The 17,208-nt window shown below is 42.0% G+C and overlaps 1 protein-coding gene across 4 annotated transcripts in view; it reads left to right on the plus strand.

Moving 5' to 3' along the window:
• Positions 1 to 426: 426 nt before the first annotated feature.
• ELMOD1 (ELMO domain containing 1) overlaps positions 427 to 17,208 on the plus strand; it is a 48,411-nt gene continuing 31,629 nt past the window's right edge. The window contains exons 1-3 of one of the 4 annotated variants that reach the window (XM_005482560.4): positions 427 to 720; positions 1,773 to 1,864; positions 16,077 to 16,171. In XM_005482560.4, the coding sequence (XP_005482617.1) occupies positions 16,155 to 16,171 (17 nt within the window). In that variant the 5' untranslated portion in view covers positions 427 to 720; positions 1,773 to 1,864; positions 16,077 to 16,154. Of the gene's footprint in view, positions 721 to 755; positions 902 to 1,772; positions 1,865 to 16,076; positions 16,172 to 17,208 lie in introns of those variants that run through there. The other 3 variants (XM_005482559.4, XM_005482562.4, XM_005482561.4) reach the window with 3 other exon arrangements.

The raw sequence follows: 17,208 nt of genomic DNA on the forward strand, positions 1-17,208 counted from the left end.
ATAGGATGACATGCCTATGATCCCAATTAGCTGACTTGAAACTTTGAAGATCAAAAGCCTTCAGGATATACTGCTGCGGGAGAAAGGACACTGCTTGCCAGGTCGGTGGGATGGGATATGGAGGAAGGATACTGGCTCGCTGAGTACTACCCCAGCTAGACGGGACCTCAACACCGGGGAGATGTTCCCCGCTTTCCCGTAGGACCTTCACCGTACCACTGTGGCTGGACTACCCCAGTCAGCCGGGACACCGGGGAGATGTTCCCCGCTTTCCCGTAGGACTTTAACAGCACCACTGTGGCTGAGCTCCCCTGAGCGCAGACAGGTATCGCCTTTCCTCGGCAGGAGCGGGGAGGACGAGGCGGGGGGAAGGTCCCGCGAGGCGGGGGGAAGGTCCCGAAGCGCAGGGGTGAGCAGTGCGCCCTGCGCTGGGGGCCAGGGACGGACGGCGGGCAGCGCGCAGGGAGCTCCGGTCGCTCCCCGGCCCCTTCCCCTCCCTGCGGGGCGGGCTCGGGCCCCGCCGCAGCCTCCCCCCGCGCTCGCCGGTAGGCGGCACCGCCGCCCGCCTTCCTCCGCCTCCTCCTCCTCCTCACCTTCGCCGGGCGCCGCGCCGGGTGACCCAGATCGCGGCGGCGGCGGCGGCTCCGTGTCCCTCCCGGCTGGAAGGACGGCTCGGGACGGCGGCTGCGCTGCGCCGCGGGCATGGAGCGGCGCGGAGCGGTGAGTGCGCGGCGGCGGCGGGCCCCGGCGGCGGCCCCGCGGGTCGCTTAGCGACGGGAGGCGGCTCCGGGCATCGCATCGCAGCTCCCTGCACCGCTTCCCTCCCCTGCTCACCGCCCGCCGGTGGGAGAGAAGTTTTGCCCCTCTGAACGCGGGACGCTTTATAGAAGGACCTTGCGGCGTAAGGAAATTTGGGGGCGCTGAGTGGTTTGCACATTTAGGGTATTCGTAGTTGATTTTTAAAATTTAATTTTAATTTTATTTTTCTAGCGGCCCCATCCTTTATAAGTGCACGGAGGAGGCCGGCACTGGGCGGCCGCCAGGCGCACGGCTCTGCGGCTCCGCAGTGGACTGCGCGCCCTGCCCTGCCCCGCAGCCCGCCCTGCCCTGCGCGCCGCCCGCCTGGCTTGCCTCTCCGCACCTGCCCCGGGCTCTGTGCGCCTCGGCTACACCAACGTGTGCACATGACAATGATGACTTCTTTTTTCCATGGCACTCTCTTCTTCCCCGCCTCCCCTTCGTCCCCCCACATGGTCATTGTGTATTGAAGTTACACTTGCTCCGAGTTTATTCCAGGATTGATGGCTTTGATGCTTCCCTTTGTCCTCACCGTTTCTGCTTTTCTTATAATATCCTTTAAAATGGCTAAAAGAGAATAGGGAAAGTGTATGTCAGAATGGGGGCGGTGGGGGAGAGGGAAGAACAACACCTTTGTCCCAATTCAGTCAACTCAACAGTCAGATCACAACAAGCTGGTTTTTTTGTGACAAAGGCATTTGAAACAAAGAAGCCATTTTAGAAACTGAAAGAAATTTGTTTTGTGGCTTGCATGCTTTAGTCAATCCAGGTTTTCATTCTTTTCTCTTATGTTCCCCCCTGCCTCCCTCCTCCTCTCCCTGTTATTCTAATTTATCCTAAAATGAAATAGAATAGAAAAAATAGCATCTCTAAAATCCTGCATCATTCCTGTGCTCTTCAATAGGCTTGCTGATTGCCTTCTGTTCCAAACGTTTCATTGCACATTTTTAAAGAATGTTATTTTGTACTCGTAGATCGATGAATAGTTGAATCAGTTGAGTGTGATAAGAACATCTCATCTCCCTCGGAACAGAACAGCAAAAGCCTCATTATGTGTAGTAATTTGGTAGGTGTTGCATACTTATATCTATTTAGCAAAGTGCAGGTTCAGATGAGACTTATTGATTCTTAGGAGAGCTTGCTTTTCTCTCACTGTCTTTAAAAATGTGGGCCACCGTGTTGCCAAGCTGAACAGGTGGAGTTACATCTAGAAATATCCTTCAACTTGTTCAGTTCTTATAATCTGCATATTATTTTAAGAAATATTTCAACTGAAACTAATGCAAAACTACATTGCTGTAGCAAATGACTTACCATCAAGGCTAATAGAAGCTTGGAGACAGGAAGCCTATGATTTTCAAGGGTGAAATCATGTGACAGCATCAGATGCTGTATGTATCACTCTAAACAGAAAATGGGCAGAAGATGATTCCAGGAAAGCAGCGAACAATGGGAAAACTGTGCAATGGAATGCATTTGTTAACTTTCCTGCTGGCTCACTGACACACAGTGAAACATGTCCTGCTAGTGTAAAAGCCTGCTATGGCTGAGCACATAACCACAGTGTCTGTGAATCCTCAGCCTGCTCAAGTTTTGAGACAGAGCTTTATTAACCATGGGACAGCATCACATTAGCTTCACTGACATGTGTGAACCCAAGAATTGCCTGTGATCAAACATTTTCCTGTCACTCTTGACAGGGAATTGCAGCCCCCTGAGCTAAGCTATACTTAAGTGGTAAACTTTTGGGCTATGTTGCATTATGTGATTATTTTGTTATCTATCATCTTCCCTGCACAAGCAGACTTGCTGCTGGCTGCAGGGAAAATGCTGTTGCACAAATGCTGGCATATGTAGGGCTCCAGACTGCTGCTAGTATTTAAATAATCTTGTATTTTAAAGTTAAGCTGTGATCAGCTATAAACCAATTTAAACAAAAATTATGTTCAGTTGTACAGTCAGGGCATTATAACTATACAGAGCCAGGCAAGCTTTATTTTTCCCAAGGGGTCACTTGAAGTTAGCAGAAAATTGCAAGAAGAACAAGCTTGAGTTGCCTGGAAATCAAATCTTGTTGGATTTAATGCTCTCCGGCTCATAAGACTACATTTAAATTTTTTTTATGAACATCTGCTCAGCTTTCTTGATTGGAAAGCTTCTTTCATTTGACATTCCTTTTAAATCCTTTGCTTGGTAATGCAGGGAAAAGGACTGCATGAAATACTTTACTGTTTGAATACAAGCTTTGGGAAGGAGGCCTGAAAAGTAAACCCTAGAGGAGAGCTTACTGGAATACTGAGAAGGAAACCAGGTGGTGAGATTACAGACAGGCAAGAAAGATAAAGTAAGGAAAAATAAAATGAAACATGAGGCTGATGTAAAGAGATATGGAGAATGCTTGTGGTCATGCAGGACTGTGGCTGTGGTTCAGGCTTAGCATCCTCAGCATCCATCTAACATGATTCAGGCTCAGCCACCGAGCTGAGCTCAAGTGCTGAGCTGTGCCGTACCGCAGGATTTGCCAAGCCTGAGATGCAGGTGGAAATTTTGCTTGCTCCTGCCAGGCAGTGGAAAGGGAAGTATGACAGCAGAAGCTGTGGGAGCAGCTTCCCGAGTCACTACTTAGTGGTACGTGGGACTGCACGAGCACTCCTTTCCAAGGCAAAGCAAGCATTTTGGTGACAAACTGACCTGTCTGACTTTGCCTTGAGACACATTATGGATATGTTTACTAGTGATTTGTCTTGCATCTGGCTTGAGTATCTGACACATCCTCCAAAGACCTTCTCTGGTTGCCTTGCAGTGGTTCAGGTCTCAAAGCAGTCTGGCTGCAAGAGATCTGAACTCCCGTTGAAACTGAACCAGGACTTCTGCTTTGGGAGTGTTCCCATTCAGTTACTGAGCCTTTCATGAAAGATACTGGTTTCTTTCAAGTACCTCCTAGCTGCAGCCTAGTGAGCAGTTCTCATCCACTTTAGCATAAAACCAATGAAGAGCCCCACACCAACTTCATCAGCTTCAAGTGTTTCTGGCAGTTTGTTTTGGAGTGCAGTATCCTGCTCCCCTGCAAATTGTGAGCAAACACTTCTCAGCTTTTTGTTACAGCTGAGAGGCCCTTCAAGAAGATAGTTTCTAGCCCTCCCAGTAAAGTACCTGAGAGAAAATTGGCATAGTGTTTTTACCTCATCCTAATCTGTCTATAGTGTTTTTACCTCATTCTGATCTGTCTATAGTGTTTTTACCTCATTCCAATCTGTCTACAGATCTTCAGGCTGAGCTCTCCAATCTAGTTCAGATAGATACAGCCACAGATGTCAAAAGGAGCCTGGGGAACAGGAGACATATAGGAGCTAAAAAGATTGGAATTTAAAACAATTGACAATATAAGCAGGTGAAATTAAAACTTGTTAGAGCAAGGTTAGGAGGTGTAGTCCTCAGGACTGTGTCTATAGGAAAATGTGTACTAGTGAGTTTTTCCCTCTCTGGTAAGAAATTACTTCATAGGCATTTTTAGTCTAAATATAGATGTCTACATTAATGTTTCTAAAGGAAATTTCCTGGCTTTTGTTCTTCACCTTTCTTTGTGGACTAGTCTTGGAGCACCTGAGAATAAATAGGTGAAAATGCTTTGTGAGCACACCAACTGCAAGCTGATATTCAGCTCCAGGGACCTGATTGGAGCTACTCCAGCGTCTGTACAGGATGTTTTGTTTAAAAACAAACTGCCTTTCCCCATCCTGTGCGGTTTCAATTTCAAGTGCTTGGCAGCAGCATTTCTCTTGTTCTGTGCTCTGCACTGATGTAGCTGTAGCTCCTGTAGTAGCTATGTATTTTGCTTTTCCAGGGAAGGATACTCAGGTAAATTAAGGGACAAGACCAAACCCAAAAGAATTAGTTATACAAAGTCCTGTCTCCACAGCTCTCTGTATCAATCTTTGTAACTAGGCCACGGTCAGCCAATGTTTTCTGATGGTGCATAAGAAAGAAGTTTCTGCAAAGAAGGCTTGTTTGGGACTGTGTACAGCTGGCTGTCAGTTTCCCAGACATAGGAGTTATTCCTTAATGTATATACCCCATCTGCCATTTAAGCCCCTATTGTATGCCTGTGGCCATGCCTGTGTCTGCCAAAAGTGAATCAGTAAGTTTCCTAGGACCCCAAAACTGATACTATTATACTTGCCCAGCTGAGCAAGGGCTTCTGTAGCTAGTTACAGATTTTTCTAGTGATGAAATGAAGTTTTCTAATTATGTTTATTTCTTCTTTATTTTTTAGTAGTCTTATTCATATATTTGAAAGATAGAATTAAATCTCTACCTTTCATTATCTTCCAGGATGACTTAGATGTTGAGACTTGTCCATGGCATATCAACAATTTGTTACTACACTGATAATACTTGCACAGTCATGTGGGTGTGTAGGTGATAAAAATTGGGCCCCTTAGTACTAAGCTGTCCTGTGGTCATGGAAACTACAGTCCTCTTCTGATAGGCATAAGAGTCCTCTGATAGGCATACAGTCCTCTTCTGATAGTTATAAGAGCAAGCCTCTTATTCCTTCTCCCACTCTGCTCTCACAAAGCCATATCAACATTGGCTTGGATGTGTGCCATCAAGCAGGTTGTTCCTCTGAAACACTAAAATCAATGTGGGGTTTGTTAATTTTGGGCTTGCTAGGCCCTGACACTGTCAGTGTTAAAGCAGCCTGAGGAGAACAGATGGGTTGAAGGAGGAAAAAGGGAGTTCTTGCTGAACTGAGTGAGGAAGGGAGAGAAATGGTGTTGCTCCCAGAAGATGACATGGAAAACAGGACATACCATAAGCACAAATTAGGAAAAGGCCACACAACCTACTCCCCACTTTTTCAAGTAGGACTACAACTATATCTCCAATGGCCTGAGATAGTCATGTTCTTCTTTGAACCTTCTTTGTCCTGACCAGCCTGTGCTATATTATTCAGGTTACTGTCTCAAGGATAAGATCAGTTCATGCTACTGAATTATTATGGGTCTATCTGCTGCAAGGGTTCTGGAATTGTTTAATGTAATTTCTTTTAGAAGTTTTCCTATCACTTTACCCTTACTAGGTTAAGAGCGAGACTATAAGAAATAAAGGTATGCCCACTTTTTCTAAGAAAAAAGAGACACTGAAGGAGGAAAATTTTCAGTGTTAAGTGTGTTTCAGTGTTAAGTTAAATTTTCAGTGTGTTAAGAATAAATGCTTTATGGCAATCCTGTCAATCATCCTGTCCTAGTCTGTTGGCTCCACTTTGTTCCTCTTCCTCCTCAGTAATATTGCAGGAACAGTTTTTAGTGGTTTTCATGTTTCTTCTTTCTCTTTTCTTCCCCACATGCTCTTCTCTTGTCTGTCCAGTTTTCTACTATCAAATCTTTGCCAGCATCCTTTGCTGTCTGAGAGTGGGCACCCAAAATAAAGGTCTGGTTGAACTAAGCAGGAAGCAGCAGACAGAAGAGCACCGCAGCACCTTGCACTTCCCTTGTCACTCACTTTGCTTTCCTTCTTGGTTGAGCAAATACATTTTGTACAGTTACCACATAAGAATGGTTCCTACGCCATGCTCTTTCATACATCTTGCTTAACAGCTGGTGTAAGTTCATTGACCTTCAAACCATTCTTTCCATCTTGACCTTTTGCAGATCTTCATCGCCTTTTGCTGTTACTTTTTCCTGTCAGTGTGGTGTTTGTGTTGATTTATCCCTCATTTTTATGAATATCTCTGTCTCCATAGCTTTCTTTCTCCACTGCTTATAGAAACTTTGATGCTGCTTGGAGGTATCTTAAGCTACAGAAAGGTGAAGGAAGTGAGTCTTAGTGCAGTCATTTTTACAGTTGTTCACAGCTCTTGTTAATAGAAATAAAAACTTGATAAGATATTAGTGACTCTTTCAAGTTGAGCTGATATACTGATATGCTGGTACATAGGCCTGTCTGGACACCAGATTGGATAGATATCCTGGAGCAATATATATGTATATATGGTTTGGGTTTTGGGGGTTTTTTTGTTTGTTTTGGTTGTTTTTTTTTTTTTTTCATGCTGCCATTCAAAAATTTTCCCTAAAGGAGGGCTTAAACCTGGTTCAACCAGAGTATGGAGTTTGCAATACGTATTAGAGAAACTTTAGATAAAGTTTCTAGTTTCTCTCATAAAAGAGATGATTTCTTCCACTTCTGCTCACTTCAGACATTGGTAAAACCAGAGCAGTCTACCCTGCACATGTCCTTCTGAGCAGCAAATGCATAACCAGAGCTTCCAACAAGGTCATGTACTTGGAGTTGTCCTGATTTCCTGCCTCCTGGGATGCAGAACATCTCACTGAGCAGCAACCAGGAGATTAAATTGTAGGCCGTGAAGTTTGCAAAATAACTGCAGTGGGATTTTAGATCCTCTTTTTTTTCCTCTTTTGTTGTGGTCCCCCTGCAGGCTGCAGGACTGCAGGCAGCAAGTAGCTGGTGCTAACACTTATTACAGGATGCTTATGGTTTCACAAGTGTTGTGCTTCATGACATCGTCTAACTGGCTGACTGCATGGGAAGTCATCATTCTTGAATCCTGTCTTAGTAAAATGGCAGAAGGAAATGCAGAAACTCTCATGGATCCTACTTGTTCTACTCTTGCATGTCTGTCTCTCAGAGCTCTGTGGAAAAGTTGCCACTTCTATGCCAGAGTAATCTGGTGAAATGATGGGAAAATGACACCACATTGGTGCCAAAATGGAACAATTTTCTGTTAGATTAGTATGAACTGTGTCTGATCTTCATCAGATTCCTGGATAAATAAATTGATTTATACTCCTCTAGCTCAAGAGCTGAGTTTGGCTTTTGTCCTGACACCTCTGGTATCCTTGTCTTAACATTTTTTGGGGGGAAGGGTCAGTTAACAAACTAAATCTCAGTCCTTAGTTTTACATGCTTTCAGGCTGATACTTGGGGTGAGGTTGTATTAATCTGGTGGCTGAGTTAACTCTGCTTGATCCAAGAAAATATAACAGATGTTGAAAAGGTGAAGGAATGGATAGACCAAGAATCTTGGGTGTGAATCTATTGACATTGCAGGTCTGTATGTAGCCTGTTGATAGGATGATGTTTCTTCCCCACAAGCTACTGTTTGTTAGGAGTTAACAGGGCTCTAAAGCAAATCTAGACTTCAGGAAATTTTGGTGGCAAGGGAATACTTCTTCTTTGCATTTTAACTTGTACCCTCCACTCATCTCTGGGCAATGGAGTGGAAGCCGGAAAGAGAGGGAGAGCAAAAGCACATCAGTCATTCACTTTTATAAATAGTAATTTTGGGGTTTTTTCCTGATACTTCTGCAGTAATTAGTCTGGGAGGTAGCCAGGCAGCCTCTTTGGATTTTATGTATCCAGCCTTGTAGGATTTATTCTAAACTTGAAGGATTTTTGCTACAAAGTGTGATGTTTTATTTAGAACACACTTCCTTGCAATACAAGCTGTTGTACAGCGTGTCTGGCAACAGAGCAAGTTGGCCAGAAACATTCTGCTGCAAACCATGGAGACACATGTGAGCCACCCAGATGATGCTGCTGTTCTCCTGGGTGAAATCTTTAGTGGTCAAGTGAAAGTTCATGAGAAGTGACTAAAAATTACACCTTTTTATAATGTATGAAGGAGGGGGGTGGAGGAAGTTGCTATGCTTTAAAGACTGTTTTCAAGCATGAGAACTCCATTTTTAGCTGATATTTCATTTACTCAGTGCCCTTCTGGATAAAATACACTTTCCTCCACATGTGAAGTGATCTTGTTAAGGATGGACGCACTATAGGCAGAGACAAGACAATACTTTAACTCCTATTGAATTTAGGCATCTGATTACATTTCTAGAAGTTTATGGTGTTCTGGGTTGTGGAGAGCTTGCTCTATTTTTTACCTTTGTGTTTATTAATAGAAATAGAATTATTAGTATCCAGCAAAGTCTTCACCAGTGACCTGAAGTGACTTCATATAGTTTTGTTCTTTCTTTCCATCTTTCCACATTGTAGTAGAGCAGAGCTAATAGAAATTGGAAAAAGAAGATTATTGTCACAGTTCTGCATGCAAAGTGCATCTGTATGCATGAACATTTCCTTTGCCGGATTTCTGGAATTTAGTTTGCTTTGAACAGTCAGGTAGAGAATCCCAGCCTTTTTCTTTTAAAGGGCAGAGATCTACAGTGAAAGGTGGAGATGCTTCTACAGTGCTGAGTTCTGGTTTGACGTTAACCTTCATCAAACTGTGGGTTGTCACTGAGCCAAAATCTGCAGGTAGGCTGAATTGAGTGGTGTTAGAGGTAACTTGCCATGTGAGATTTGACAAGTAAGTTCTCTTGAACCCAAATACAATCCTACATTACTCTCTCTTATGAGAACTTAAAGACCCTCTTGATCCTTCCTTATATTTGTAATGCTTTGAAGAGGCAGTAATGGACTGAAATGCTAAGTTAGAGCTACAAAATTACAGACTTTCAAAGCACTCTTCTGTAGCTTGAGAGAATCTGGGGGTTTTGTGCCCTCTGACTCCCCAACTCTGTTGATTTTAACCTTTTATTCAGGCCTCTTTTTCTTTTTATTGCTTAATTGTGTGGTATGTGCTTATGCTCACAGGACAAAAATTCACTTAAATTTTACTTCATATGTAGCCTTGCCCTCACTCTCCTAGTGAAATACAGAAATGTAAAATGTCAATGTGTGATGGAGATTAGAAGTGGAAAAAAATTTATTACCTGTGACAGTGTGACTGAAGTCAAGTCTTGCTTATTAGGGTAATCAGTCAAGTGTGACATTTTGTTCCAAGATTTTCCTCTAAAGAATGCTTGACAGGCTGCTGAATACAGCTTGATCTTGGGCACATGGAAATGAAAATACCCTTCTGTACTGAGATGGGGAACTAAGCTCACACAAAACAGGCATCCACTTTTGATCTCTAAGGTGAGTCCTGCCAGTGGCTGCATTCCTTGGAGACAGTCAAAGCCACTTCTGCACCAACATAAAACTTCTGAACTGCATGGAACAGGTGACCTGTTCTTGAGAGCTTTTCTAGCAGTGGAGCCATTTCCCAGGATGTCCCCTGAGTTGGAGAGGTCTGAGCAGTGTTGTTGCTATAACATTCAAAGACCTATAAATGATTATGCTGTAATTGGATTAAGATCCTCTGTTTTCACTAGTTTGTTTAATACACTTGAAGTGATTTTTATGCCACCTTTGGGCATGGATGCAAGATGGAAGATGCAAGTAGGCATGTGTCTATTCCATGGCATAGCTGGATAAACAATACTTGCTTAGAATTAGAATGGCTTACTAAACTGGGGTCCTGGAGTTGTTAGGGTTTTATTTGTATTTGGGGTTTTATTTGTACTTGGGGTTTTTGAGTGTTGTGTGTTTGTCATTGGCATGACTCTTGTAGATTCTCATTCTTGAATTGTAGGACCATAATATGACTTGTTTATGGTCAAATTTCATGGTGGAGGCTTTTGGTGGGTGTGGTGGGGAGAGATGAGAGAGGAAATGATTTTGTTCCATCCTAAAGGTAAGCTTGTTTCTTGGGAAGCATTGCAAAGTATACTGAGAAGTGGGTAGCTTTTAACTGATGAAATAGCAAGCACTTGGGCACCGTGTCAGTGGAATCTCTATAGCAATACACTACTAAGAGTATTCAGGTATAACATGGAATATTTGTGATCGCCCTGTGAGAGTGACTGTGGGGGAAGCCGAGAATCAAAGGCTGGCAGACTATCTCCTGCCCAACCTCCTGCTCATAACAGGGTCAGTTTTGAGGTCAGGCTTCTCAGGGCTTCATTTTGTTGGGGCTTGAAACCTCAAAGTGTCACTGAGCAGCCTCTGCCACTGCCTGACTGTCCTCTCAGGAAAAAAAATTGCATCATATCTAGGCTGAACCTCTCCTGTTTAAGTTTTTGCTTGTTGTTTTTCCCCTTCCCATCCTGCACTGCTGTGAAGACTCCATCTCTTGACTTTTCAATGACATTCCCACAGGCACTGGAGGTGCTGTTATGTCCCTCCAAAGCTGTTCCTGCCTGGAGCTGAACAAGCCCATCTCCCCCAGCCTCACCCCCATCATGCCAGTGGCCTCTGCTTAGCTCTCCTAAATTTGTTGGTGTCTTTTGTGTATTGCTGTGGCCTCAAACTAGGCAGTGTCTAAATATGGCCCAGAGTGCTGAGTAGAGGAAGATAATCTCTTCCCTCAATCTACTTACTGGCTCTGCTTGTGTTTGTGCAGCCCAGAGTGCTCTAGTCTGTCTTTGCATCCTGCTGGCTTCCAGCCAGCTTGCTATCCTCCAGGACCTCAGGGGATGTTTCATAATGTGTATCAGCTATTCTTCCCCTTTCCAATTCTAGTTATCTTACATTGGTGTTTGAGATACAGAGGCACTAACATTCCCATCAACAAAAGAAAAAGGACTTTACAGTAGCAAAACACTTTTTGTGACATAAGGCTCAAGCCTATTTATTGTCCCTCAGAAATAAATAAATGTGGGCTTTCAAGGTGAATGAGGAGTAGATGCCAACTCAGGATACCACTGGAAAGAAAAGTGGAAAAGTGGCAACCTGAAATCAACATTACAGTGGTGGCATTCAGAAGAACATACTTTAACACATAATTCAAACTGCAACAACTAAAAATAAATTATTTGGTTTGGGTTTTTTTTGGTAATCTAATGATCCACATAAACAAATTATCATATCCAGCCTGCCCACATTAACATTTATGATGTTTTTTTCTTCAACACACCTATTCTTTCTTTCTAATTGGAATATACATTTTAAAGTGTTTGCAATATGCCAAGTTGCAAATACCCATTAGCTTGCAAAACAGAGATTATGAAAGAAGCTACTTAGGGTTTATATTTTACTCTGAAAGTATGGTGATTTATATTAAATAACACAACTTTTCCTGGCAGCTGTATCTGCAGCTTTATTGAAGACAAACAAAGCCAACCCTCAGCTTTAGATAAAGAGGTGACGTTTAAGGCTTACTCTTGATTTCTTTAAGCCTCCAGCAACTGTTACCCTTTCAGATTGATGCATGTTTTGCTATACAACTGAAAAGATCACAGAGTCACAAGAAATTCAAATAGTTGATGTTTATTTAAGGAAAGCTTCATTTATATTTTGAGGCAGATCTTGCAATAGTTTTGCTGCTGTATGTGATTATAGGAGTATTGCTTCTTTTCCAAGAAAAGCTGTGGTTAGTTTTAGGAGGGGAAGCTGCTGTCTAGTGTAAAATAAACTGGATGAAACAATTGGCAATGAATGGGTACGTGGGTGTGTTGTTGGAGGGAGTAGGAAGCTGCTTTGTGGAAGCGATAAAATGGGATAAAATCCTGCAAGCTGAGAACGTGAACATGTGGGAGACCCAAACTTCATCCTCACCCTATCATTCTCAATATAGAGCCTTAGAACATGCATGAGTCCCTTCATGTCAAAGAGAAAACTTCAAACACTGACTCTAGAGGCTTTCTATAGTTGTAGGTTCAAGCTACCTCTAGGGAGCTAATGGAAGATTGCTAACAAAGTCAAATCTATTTGTCTTTAGACTTATATCAGCTGCATGACTTGATATCAGAAAAAGCTGAAAGACTATCTACCGAAGAAAAGCATCTTGAGTATTTCTTAGTGAGAAAATGTGCGTATAGCATGAAGCTGCAACATTTTCTTAAGCCATAAAAAAAGCCCACAGCTACAGGTTCACATGAGTGAAACCATGTAAAAGCACAAACTTGGGCTCTGAGCAGTGGGTGGATGCTGTGGACAACTGGCTGCTCCCCAGCATCTGCTGGCTCTGGGTGTCCTGCTGTCTAGTCTTCAGAATTTTGTATTTCAGTCTATCCAATCCATAACTGCTGACAGCTTCTCAACTGAATTTATAATTGTTTTGCCCTTTCTTTCAACAAACTCATAAGCATTGATTAACAAGATTATAATTTGTAGAGGAGAATCTTTTTCTCATGTCTTTCTTTCCTAAAAGTGGACCTTGAAAGCCTTCCTGATCAGCAGTCATCCAGCTTGGTGAGGAAGGTCATTCCTAAAGACAACAGGAGGCTGAAGTCAAGTCCTTCTCCCTAAATAAAAATGAATATGTGACTTTTTTGTTTGGGTTGGATTTTTTTCTAAGCACACCTAACAGCAAATGAGTCTTTTTGTAAATTCTGAATTGTTGATAGAATATATCATTCTAAGCTTGGGCTGTTCTTCCTGTTCACTGAAGATGCTATAACAACCTCACTGGAAATAAAGTTTCACTTATGAGAAATCTATTACATTTTGAGAAGAAAAGAGATTGGTAGAAATTAGATCTTCTAGCTCTACAGGTTTATGAATAGTTGAACTTAGCTGTAAATTGTGGTAATAATATTTCTTAAGAGTTTAAATACTGTTTTCTTCACAGAAAATCTTTACTGAACTCCTCTAGAGGATCACTTATGGAGGTATATGGAAGCAGGAAATGCTGCCCTCCAGTCCTACTTGTTTAAAGATGACTGTAAAATCTCACCTGATTCAATTTCTCATTTTATCTTGGGTGTAAATAGCTTAATGCCATCTGCATGTGTGTGTTCACAGAGGTGAATTGTTGCAAGAACCACAGAGCATAGTGTTGATTTCTGTCCCTGTACTTAGCAGATGACAGCATTTAGAAATGCTGTCTGCCATACACAAAAATTAAACTTTTTTCCTTATGAACCAAGACAGCAGCATTTCTGTACTGTAGATTCCCTGTAGTTTTGTTTGAGCTGGAAGTCTTGCCTCTAGATATTAGAGTCCTCTTTTTAATAGAGTCAGGTGGGATTTGATTGCTTTGTGCCCCTGTGGAGGAAACTGCTTTTGAGGCCGTGGCCTTCCTATGGACCCAGTTATTAGCTGGGCTTGTACTGTAGGGAACTGGCTGTTGAACTTGCACATGAACTCTCTCTCCATGCTGAAGGGCTTTGATTTTGAATTCTATGGCATCAGGTCTTCAGCTGTAAAATTTCTTTCTGTAGACTTCCCCACACGCATTTTAATAAAAAAGGAGAGAGCAAGGAAAATTTATTCTTGTAATTTCAAGTGTGGGCTTTTGAAGACACCCAAAATAGGCACTTTTAACCACTTGTCATGCTTGTTGTGTCATTTAGTTTTTCTTTTATTTCTTTTTTTTTTTCAATCAACCTCCTCTAAAAGTGCATGCTACTCTCAGTCTCTCAGGTCAGCTCCTTCTTGATTCTGACCAAGGTCCTTGCTGTGGTCTCTTTCAGTGGTCTCTGAACAGCTACAATGATGCTCTAATTTTTAATGAGCATTGAGAACAGATTTGTAATTTATAATTGGCTGGAGCTGGTAACTATTCTTGAAGAGATAGTATCTTGAAGCTCCTACCATGCCATGCTTGTATGAGCCATTTCTGGAGTTAGGACAAGTGGAATTTCTCTTCACTTTAAAGCAGTAATAATGAAGCAGCATAATTTTCAGCAAGGACCTTGGTCAGAATCAAGAAGGAGCTGACCTGAGAGACTGAGAGTAGCCTGCACTTTTAGAGGAGGTTGATTTGACAACTTCTGGCACTTCTGGTGTGTTCCTTGCACTGATGCCCTTATGGGTCAAATTTTGTGGTGGAGCTTCCTTTGTTCAAGTTGATGTTAAAATGCTGAGACTCAGCTGTGAGAATCTTTCACAAATGATATCTTTTAAACAGCAAATTATTAGACTGGAGAAGGGGAGCAGGTTACATCCCCTCCAGTTTTTGCCTATCTCCTGTGCTCACTGCCATAGAAGACCCATCAAAAGCTGTAGCAGGAAGTGTTTGGAGCCTGCCTCTTGTGTTCATTAATGAACCAGAGTTAGCATCTCTCTGCCCTAGCAAGCAGGTGTCACTGCAGCCAGCACCAATTACAGCTGTATTCAGGGGACAGCAACATGATTCAGCCAGTCAAAAACAATACAAATGAAAGAAGCTTTCACAGTTCAGGGATTATATATTTTTAGCAAGCTGTATGTGATATAATCCAACAAGATAGCTGTATTTTTCTGAACTTAAATACTTGTTCTGTTCCTGTCAGCAGGCAATAGCAGAATAGAAAACTTACAAGTTACACAGAGGAGAACATGGGAGGGCAAGATTTTTATCCCATCATTGCTGATAGGTCTTGCAGAAGAAATTAGTTCTTGCAGAAGAAAATTGAAGTTCTCTAGATTTCTAAATTTTTGACAAAAAAGGTTAGATTTCTGAAGACCTTCAGTACTTTTCAGCATGCAGTGCTAAGGAACAATGGGTTCTTAAATTATTTTTAACAACAAAACTTTCATTCAGGCCTTTGTGTGTGGTTTGTACCAGTACAGAGTTTGAAACCATGATCTTGTTCCCTCTCAGTGTTGGATTAAGTTGTCCCAATAGCAGTTGTCCCTGTGTAGCAGTGTCCCATTTTCTGGCAGCAAGTAAAAATCTTTTACTGCCTTTTACAGGACATGAAGTACAGTAATTTGAGAAGTCTGCATCTTTTAGTCAAGTATCCGTTGTATATGAATACTTAATTTTAGAAACTTAAAGTAAAGAGGTGGTGACTGAAGAGAGTCTGCAATACACAGACTGGGTTGTATTTATGAAGTTTCTTCATTAATTCTTCCTGTTCTCCTCTGCTGGAATTATGTGGTAATTATAATGGGCATTAACCATAGGACACAAGGTCACAGAACCAATGGGCAGCCTGGGCATTGGCTCTGTGGGCATTGGCACAGGAGCTCTGAATTCAAGAAGTGTTTGGGCAATGCTCTCAGGCACGTGGTGTGACTCTTGGGGTGTTCTGCACAGGATCAGGAGTTGGACCTGATAATCCTTGTTGGTCCAACTCAGTATATTTTATTATTCTATTATATGTATTATGCAAATTCTGGTGAATAGAAGACTTTCAACAGCAAAGTGAATGAGTGTCTCTTGAAGCTGCTGCTTGGGAGTTGAACCAGACAGGTGTTTGAAGAACACAAGAAGCATTTGAAAATATCTAGGTAATTCTTCAAGCTTTATCACTCATTTCTGTATTCTCAGTCAAGATTTTTACTTCTCTGAAAAAAGACATGGGTAGCATAGTCGGGTCAAAGTATGTGCTCAGGCTGAAGTGTGAACACCTTATGATTTTTCATTATGTTTTTATTGACATCAGATTTGTTCTTAATATATTTCCCTTGTATTTCCATAGATGTTTATTTCAAGAGCAATTTTAAAAAACTGAAGTATCCCTTTTTTTTCTGTCTGTAAAAAAGTCTCAATTCTATTTCTACAGCACTAATATCCCCTGTGAAGAAGAGGTCATCAGTGATCAATATATTACGGCTCTAGCAGCACAGACCAAACCATCACCATGAAACACTTCCTGAGGTAACTGTTCTGTATTTTCTTAAAAGTGTCAAATTATTCCAATTACTTTTATGCTGCAGTGAGCTAAATGGTTTAATTGTTACAAGTATTACAGAAGGTGTAAACTAGATTATACTAGACTGCTTTCTGTTCACCTAGATTTCACTATTTAATTAAAGCTATTTTAATTTAAATTTTTTTTTGCTGTTCTTTATAGAAGCAAAGAATGTGGGAACTGTCTTGTGGGATTGGAGCAGTGATGTATCAAATCAGTAGTGCCTGATATGTCAGGTGAAAAGAGAAGAAATAATAGCATAGCACAGTGCTTGGAAAATGTCAGGTTTCTTCCTTCCTGCTCTTGTCCACTGTCTGGATTTTTGGAGTGTTGTTTGTGGAAGCAGAGATGCTTGCTGAAGGTGTGCAAGTGTTTTTGAAGCTGATCATGCCCAGTTTGCAGGAGAAATGTCAATTACTTGCTCCCACATATGACTTGCAGTTGTTCCTCTATAAACTAATTATAGAATGGGGGGCTTGCAGACAACAGATGTGGGTGCAGAAAGCCCATGTTGTTTTTGTTCTGTATTTGGTGGGGGGAGTTGAGCACTTCTCAAAAGTAATACAGATCAAGAGCTCATTTGTGTATAAACCAAAGAAATCATATTCTGTCTGTAGGGGAGGAACCTTTTCAAGAGGACTAAAACATATGCTTCTGTATAGAGCATCTGTCACTATATTTTTCTCCCTTTTTAGACTGTTTATAGCAAAGAAGCTTACACACTATGGATATCAGCACCATTACCTCTAGGCTGATCATCTGTAATGATTTTGCTGCCAAGACAGACATAGCTAAAGCATTTCTGTGGAGTGTTTGGGCCAGCTTCCTCATCTTGAACCAGCTGCAAAAAGGGCTCTGAAAGAAGGACATAGACAGATTGAAAGTGTAAAGCAACTGTTTGCTAACATCCACAAAACACAGCCAAGGCTGAATTGAGCCCTAATTTAACATTAGTGTGCTCACCACCTGATAGTCACCAGCCAGGAGGGAAAGAATTGACCCT

Source organism: Zonotrichia albicollis, chromosome 2 (genome assembly GCF_047830755.1).
Source record: "Zonotrichia albicollis isolate bZonAlb1 chromosome 2, bZonAlb1.hap1, whole genome shotgun sequence".
Taxonomy (NCBI): Eukaryota; Metazoa; Chordata; class Aves; order Passeriformes; family Passerellidae; genus Zonotrichia; species Zonotrichia albicollis.